Source organism: Galeopterus variegatus, unplaced genomic scaffold, assembly GCF_000696425.1.
Source record: "Galeopterus variegatus unplaced genomic scaffold, G_variegatus-3.0.2 Scaffold8901, whole genome shotgun sequence".
Classification (NCBI taxonomy): domain Eukaryota; kingdom Metazoa; phylum Chordata; class Mammalia; order Dermoptera; family Cynocephalidae; genus Galeopterus; species Galeopterus variegatus.
The window spans coordinates 50,898-58,605 of NW_007735012.1; the positions used below are offsets into that span (position 1 = coordinate 50,898).

A 7,708-nucleotide genomic window follows, 5' to 3' on the forward strand; every position below is an offset into this window, starting at 1 on the left:
TGCTGGGGAGGAGGGGGAGGATGCTGGGGAGGAGGGGGAAGCCAGGGACACCCCACCACGATGGCGGCAACAGGAAGCCCCCTGCATGCTGGGTGCTGTGTTAGGTCCTTTGGACATGATCTCGTGGAGTCTGTGAACTGTGGGACCAAGTCCCTCGCTCGCTCTAGGCCAGGGACAGAGCCGGGATGGGGAAACCCTGTTCCCCAGGCATGAGGATGGACTGAAGGGGAAAAGGTTAGTCTACACATTTCCAGGCTCCTGGTGCGCCTCCGTGGGACTGGAAGGAGGCCCAGCAGCCGCCTACGCGTGTGGCCTCACTAGCTGGATGGACGCCTGAAGCCATAGCTCTCAGATCCCAGGGAATCCCTCTCGTGGTGCTCGGCAGCTCCTTGTCGCCACCAGCGTGTCTGGGCTTGTGCTGTCTCTGCAGGACACCCCATCCCTTCTAGGACCAGGGGAACCAGCCAGCTGCAGCCTCTCACAGAGCAGCAAACTTGACCAAAAGTAACAGGTGGGCAGGGGTCGAGAGGGGAGAGGCTTGGGGAAGCCCAGGTGGGCCCATCTGAGGCCTTACCTTGGCACGTCTTGCCGTCAGGGGACAGTGCAAAGCCACTGTGACAGGCGCACTGGAAGCTGCCTGGCTTGTTGTAGCAGACCTGGCCGCAGCCGCCGTTCCGCTGGCCACACTCGTTCACGTCTGCACGGGAGGAAGGGTGCAGGGCAGCCCGAGGGACACACACCTGCCTGGGGCAGCCTCTGCCAGACGCCCCTCTCCTGGCCGCATGTGGCGGTGGCAGGCAGCAGGTGTCATGGGCCCTGAGGAGCTGTTGGCGGTGACAGGCCACAAGGCTCAGCTCTGTGGGCACCCAAGGCCAGAGACCAGACAGGATCCCCTGGCTGATGCCTGAGGACAGACATGGCCTGGCCAGAGAGCTTGTCCTGAGGCAGAACAAATCCCTAAGGACACCAGGAGATGCTGGGGCCAGATGAAGGGGCCAGCCCGGCCTGCCGGACTCTCCACCACAGTGAAGGGTTTGGACCAGGCCCGGCGGCCGTTTTCCCTGCAGGCTGCGCTCAGGGGACTCAGAGGTGAAATCACTCCCTCCCTTTCAATCAGTGGGCACTGAGGTCCTGTGTGCCATTTCCGTTCACTCCAGCCCTGTTCTCAAGAGCACCCAGCTCCTCCCTAATTCTCTCAAGGAGCTGGTGTGGCTCTGGGAGAACCCAGACCTGCAGCATCCTGGTGGCTTCCTATGTGGGACGCTGTCCCTGTTCTGGACCTGTGGTGTGACCTGAAGGGAAGCGCTCCTGGCTGGGAGCTGAGCAGAGGCCCCCTGGTGGGTGGAGGTGCAGGTTGGGGTCAGAGAGGGTGGGAGACACAGGGGCCCTGCTCCCTGGGCCCATCATGAGGCTGTGGTGGGCTTACCTTTGTCACAGAGCCGGCCCCCCCAGCCGGCCTTACACAGGCAGAAGAAGTTGCCCATGAGGTCTTGGCAGGCCTGGGTCCCCTCCTTATTGCAGGGGTTCGGAGTGCACTGATCAGGCAGGTCTGAGTGAAAGGACAAAAGAAGGGCTCACCCTGAGCTGCCCCAAAGCTTCTCCAGCAGCTGGGAGTGGTGCGGCTATGGGGCAGGTTCCAGGGCACGTCGCCCTCTCCACAGCCACACTGGCCACAGCAGCACCCCCAACTCCGTGTGGGAGCAGGGTGCCCTCTCACCCGACCACCACGCATCCATGGAGCCGCCCAGGAGCTCAGACCTCCCAGGGAGCGGGTCAGACAGAACGCCGAGCTGACCCCAGGAGCTTCCAGGCAGACCCAGAACATTCCACCATCCCCAGCGGACGTCTCCACCTTCCCAGGCCAGGCCAGGCTGCCCACCCAAACCCCTGCCATCCCCCTTGGTGGACGCCCTCCCTTCAGCCCACTGTCCAACCCTGGCCTCTCCCAGAGCATCTCAGGGATGGCCTCAGGCCAGGCGTGCTCTGACCCACTCTCTGGAGCTGCTTTCCGAGGAGCGCTCCAATCAAGCAGCCTGTCACAACGCCCTCCCTTCAGCCCACTGTCCAACCCTGGCCTCTCCCAGAGCATCTCAGGGATGGCCTCAGGCCAGGCATGCTCTGACCCACTCTCTGGAGCTGCTTTCCGAGGAGCGCTCCAATCAAGCAGCCTGTCACAGACAGCCGCGGTGTCCATGACAGTACCTGAAACAGTGCCGCCAGGCAGGCAGGACAGCTCCCGCGCACACGGCAACACAATTCTGAGCTTCCAGAAGCTGCAGAAAGAGCTATGATTATACCCAGAGCTCAAAGCGTCCTTTCATGGGCCGCTGGCCGTGCAGATGCAGGGAGCCCTGCGGACGGAGGCCTGGGCTCTGGTCCTCGCCATGACTTGTGTCTGCAGCCCGCTGCCACCTGTGACATTTCTGGACAGCTCTGAGAAGCCCTGTGCTGGCCGCCCCAGGAGGCGCAGAACGTGGTTCCAGAGAACGTGGCTCAGCTCACAGCGGGGCCGCACGGCTCCCGTTCTCCTGCCTCCTGCCTCCATGGGGGCCCGGCACCGTTCCTACGCAGCTGCAGACCTGCGTCCTCTCGGCGTGCCTGGACATGGCATGTGTCTCCCAGTCACACACTTTTCCTGCTTCCTCCTCCTTCCAGGCCATGGATGTGCCCTGCCCGGAGGTCACACACCAGGGGCTGGGGCTGTCTTTTTCAGGTCGAGGGCACAGGCCTGGTCTGACCCCATAAACTCACCGGCTCCCATGGGGTGTGGTTTCTCTTCATTGACAGTAGACAAGGGGCCCTCGTCCTGTTGATGCGTGGTGCTTGGGTGACAGTGACCAAGTGCGCCCCTGCTGCCCTTGAGATTGTGGTCACTGGGCAGAGCAGGCAGCAGAGGGCAGGGGCTGGTCCTGGATTCAGCACTGCTGAGACCCAGCTGCACTCACGCCTCTCGACGCTGGCGCCCCACGACACCTCGTGCCATATGAAACCTCCACGTCAGGCTCTTCCACTCGTTCTCATGTAGGAGGCAGCTGAGGCCCACAGGGCTAAGCGACCTGCCCAGGACGTGAGAATCTCCGTTACTGTTTCTTACTCTCACAAGGAAACTAAGACAGGATGCTTGGTCCGCGTGCATCTTCCTTGCAGGTTGACGGCCCACCTTAAGCAGGACCGCAGGCTCGTGACTTCTAAGAGGACTCGCTGGTTCCTGGGTAACCACCACGCACCGGCTGCAGATCCTCCATCCCTGTGCCAGCCCCACAGGTCTGATGTCCTCTGTTCAATGAGGCTTTGTCATGGGGAGCAAGCCCAGGCCAGTGCCTGTCCTTCAGGGCCACCCTCAGCAGGGGCACCGTGAGGTGCTGACAGTGGGTACCCACCTCTAATTATCACTGCACTCAAAGCAACCGGCATTTTGTGCCAAGCTGGCAAACAGCATGTTCACCACGGGGTTTGCAATTGGTCATCGGCACAGGGATTATCTGTGCAGGCGGTGAGGGGTCTCTGATCTCAGCCCATCCAGGGCTCAGGAGTCAATCCTTGTCATGGGCTCAGACCCAGCTTCTGTCATCCCGGGCAGGTTGGGGCACCAAGCTTGCCAGGAAGGTCAGCTGGCAAGTCACAAAACACTTGCCAGTATAGACAGAGCACAAGTCTTGAAGTGTTTCTGGCACACTTGCCTGGGTGTTTCTGGCCAGTCGCTATGAACGCCCTTTACCTTTAAGCACACAGGGACTGGGTCCAGCCGTCAGAGTCACAGGGGCATGAGGATCGGGACCAGGGATTCTGCACCATCCACAGCTGCCGTGAGCCAGCAGTGAGCGCCCATGCCCGACGCTGGCCCCATCCCTCACACTGGCCCTAGCCTCCTGATGCCCACCCTGGCCACTTCTCCTCTCTGCTGAGCTCGGCTGTAACGCGGGCTCTGCTGTCACGTGGTGCTTTGGCACAGGAAGTGTCTGGTCCCAGCAGGGGCTGGAAGGCTGAAGCCAAGCCAGGCTTAGAGACATGAGGGGTTTGCTCACCCACCTGACCTCAGGTGAAGAGGCTCCGAGGGGCAGGAAGGAGGCAGAGACTCCAGGTGTGAGGTTCATGCCAGGGCCAGACCCTCTGGCTGCAAAGCCCCTGACACCCCCACACTGCTTAACACCAGGCCCCAAAAGACCCCCTGTGGGAGGGAGGTCTCGGGGAGAGAGTACGTTTTCACTTAAAGTATTCGGTTACAGATTTAGTTATTTCAGTTGTTAACTTACCCCTGTAAATTTGACGTGAAGGCTGGCTAACTTTGTCTTGAATTTGCTTAGAATATGCCCAAGTCTCCCCTTTAAATGCCCTCCAGGCTGAGGGACAACACCAACTTCGCTGGACTGGGACTGTATTAAAGGTCCCCACTTTGAGCCAACCTCACAGTACCCACCCCCGGAACGACTCTACCCAACACCCCTTTTGTTTATTTCCCTGCTGGAAATCCATCTGTAGGACAAAAGGAAGGCACCGAATTCACACATCCAACACTCAGCAAGTGCCCAGCAAACTCTGCAGAAAAGCAGACGAAGAGATAAAACATTTGCAGGCCCCAAGGGGCACCCCCTGGACTGGCCACATCCTTGGCACACACAGCAGAAGGGCATCCAGCCGGATGGCTGACCTGTGCATGGGACGCCAGGGCTCTGGGCGAGTGCTCAGGAGAGGACAGGTTTATCTTGGCCTCGTCGAGGGCGTGTTGGGGACAGGAGGAAGGAACTAGCCTGTGGCTGTAGTTGGAATGGGAAGTGTGTGCTGGAGGCCAACAGAACACCCTTCCCAGGGCCTGGACAACATGGCCCAGTCCACTCCAGGGCCCCTTGCTCTGGCCAAGAGATGGGCAAAGGAGACATGGGGAGAATCCTGAGGGCCAGGACGACAGTCTGTGGGAAGGTGACCTTCTTGGGAAGAGCCCACAGGGTCCTAGTGGCCAACAGACCAAGCTTCAAGCCCCTGCTGCTGGACACCTGCTGGGCACAATGGGAGCCTTCAGTGGTGGAGAAGCTGGATCTGCAGTGGGAAAGGGCAGAGATGTAGCCCGAGGCTCCTCGTGGGCACCAGGAGGAGGAAGCGCACGCGGCCCGTGGTCTCGTCCCTCCCGCCAGCTCCCGCTGCCATTGGTACCAGAAGCAGACCCGTGGGCTCTGGGCTCCCACGCGAGACCTGCTAGGGGACAGGTGCTTGTCTTGGGCTGAATTTGGACTCTTTGGCAAACTCAGAATTACCTGTTTGAGGCTATTGCTTTAATTTTAACAATAATAACCAAAAACTCAAGCTATGAACACCAGCTAGGGCTACTTTCCTGAAAGAACCAATGAACGAAATGCACTGCTGCCTATGCCCCGTCCCTTGCACCCCAGCCTGCAGCTGCAGCCCCCCAGGAGTGACCTGCACCCGTGCAGCCCTGCAGGCTGCCACAGCACTGTCTTCACCACCCCGTGCACAAGTGGGGCAGGCCCATCTTGTGCTTTCTCACTGGGGGACGGGAGCGGCAGCAGCTGGAGGGGTGGCCAGAAACCATGTTGATCGCGCCTGACTCTCCAGTACACTCAGGGAACAAACTCTGGGTCTCAGCGCTGTCCTCCTCTCCCGGGCTGCCCACAGGTGAGAGAGTCTCCATGTCCAGTAAGAAAGTGCCACGGCAATTTGAAACACGCGAAGGAATCTAATGCCACAAAATAACCAATCGAAGCCACAAGGTAAGTAAATACGGTTGGAAACCCAATATGCAGAAATCAATAATCTTCTACATACAGACAAGTTAGGAGACTGAAATAATGAGACGCGGCCAGAAGTCAGCCTCACGAGGAAGTGCAGGGCCGATCTGAAGAAAAATGCTCCAAGGGACCGAAAACGAAGGTTTCCAAGTGGGAGAGACACCCTGTGGTCAGAGCGGAAGACCCAACGCCACTTAGACAAAATCACCAATGCAACAATTGCAAGCCCGATTACATAGTCAAAAGGGTTTTTTAGGGTTTTAAGGATTTTTTATGCTTTCGTTCATTTTGAAAAATCAGCAGGACACCAGGAAAAGCCTGCAGAGGAACACGCAGGATAACTGCCCCTCAGCAACCAACGCAGAGCAGTTCTGGCGCATGGGAACCATGCAGGGACTCCCCAACGTCCCGGTTTCCAGTGCGTGAGGACGTGGCTTCCAGCCACCAGGTGAAGGGTCACAGAAGCGGTGTGGGACGGGAAAGAGAGTCCAGGGGAGCTCCTGGAGGTTCACATGCTTAAACACAAACATGAGACTTTTCTACAACTTTTCTCAGGAAAAAGACAGGCTAAAACCCAGGAACTGAAACAACCTAATAAATATGAATATATAATTAAGAAAAAAGAGATTGGTTTAGCAAATTTACAACAGAAAATACCTGCTGAAAATGAAAAGTTGAAGTAACAGGAAGCTGAAACTACTGTGATGCTCCACATCCACGTGAAAGGCCCCAGAGGTCATGGGCTGACCTCTGGAGGGGCAGAGGTCAAGGATGACCTCTGGGGAGGCCAGGGTCAGGGAATGAACCCTGGGGAGGCCGAGGCCAGGAGGGGCAGGGCTTGCTCAGGCTCCACAACGTGCAGGCAGGGGCTGACCTGGCTGCCCTGAGCACCAGAGGCCAGGCCCTGCAGGGCACCCGCTCCATAAGGCTGACCAGTGGTCAGAGCAGAGCCTGGGACACACAGCAGAGCCTCTCCCATTCCCACGTGGCTCCAAGAGGGCTGAGGCTTGGGGCTGGGGTCTGCAATCGAGAGATGGAGGCCCACGGACTACCCTGGACAGGCGGCTGGCTGGACACAGCCATGGCTGCTGCGTGCCAGGGCCAGGCTTGCATGGCTCCCCATGTGAGTGAACCCTCTTCCTGCCTCTTCCAGGAGCAGGTGGGTGCCCCGCAGTGTCTCAGTTTTTCTTAGCTGCAAAACGGGTGAAATAACAATCCTGATGTCATGGAGCTTGGTGATGTCAGCAGCTCACACTGTGAGGCCCTTAGCATGGGGGGCTCGACTGAGACAGCCCATTCCTCTGTCACCTTAAACACACCAGGCTCTGAAGGGATGACTTGCAGTGGTTATGTGAGTGTATGTGTACATAAGAATTCACACGGGACACCCCAAAAGCCCATTTTACTTTACGATAATTTAAAAATGTAGTGCTCTGGCTCTGTCGGAATCCTGCCAATGTCACCAATTGTCAGCTCTTTTACCTGCCTGTAATCCTGCCAACTATGCCAATTGCAAAGCTGGGCTAATGTCAGAATCCTGCCGACTGGGCCAATTGTCAAGCTAGGGCTGGGTCTGGAGCTCACAGACCCCTCAAGCCTGTTGTCCAGACTGGGTCACAACCTCTTTGCATGCCAGGCTGGGTCACCAGACCCCTCACACACAGGTCTATGAGCTAGGTAACCAGCAAACAGGTCCTTGGAAACTGTAGGTTGGAAAGCATGGTTGTGTGTGTGGTGGCCACCCAAAGCAGTAAATTCCAGCCAAGGTGGCGGCGCCGCACAGATGCACTAACTCCACCCACCCCCAACAAGCCCTGAGGCGAGGGGGCCTGATTAAATTATTCTATTTTCGGGCCGGCCCGGTGGCGCACTGGATAGTGCACCGCTTGGGAAGCGCGGCGGCGCTCCCGCCCGAGGGTTCGGATCCCACATACAGACCGGTTCCCGCTCACTGGCTGAGTGAGGCG

At 58.4% G+C, this 7,708-nt stretch overlaps 1 protein-coding gene across 1 annotated transcript in view; it reads right to left on the reverse strand.

Moving 5' to 3' along the window:
- Positions 1–7,708, reverse strand: part of GAS6 (growth arrest-specific 6) — a 41,718-nt gene that overhangs the window by 15,367 nt on the left and 18,643 nt on the right. The window contains exons 4-5 of the mRNA XM_008593223.1: positions 1,427–1,549; positions 575–697 (exon numbers count right to left, since the gene is read on the reverse strand). Of these exons, the coding sequence (XP_008591445.1) occupies positions 575–697; positions 1,427–1,484 (181 nt within the window). The 5' untranslated portion in view covers positions 1,485–1,549. The remainder of the gene's footprint in view (positions 1–574; positions 698–1,426; positions 1,550–7,708) is intronic.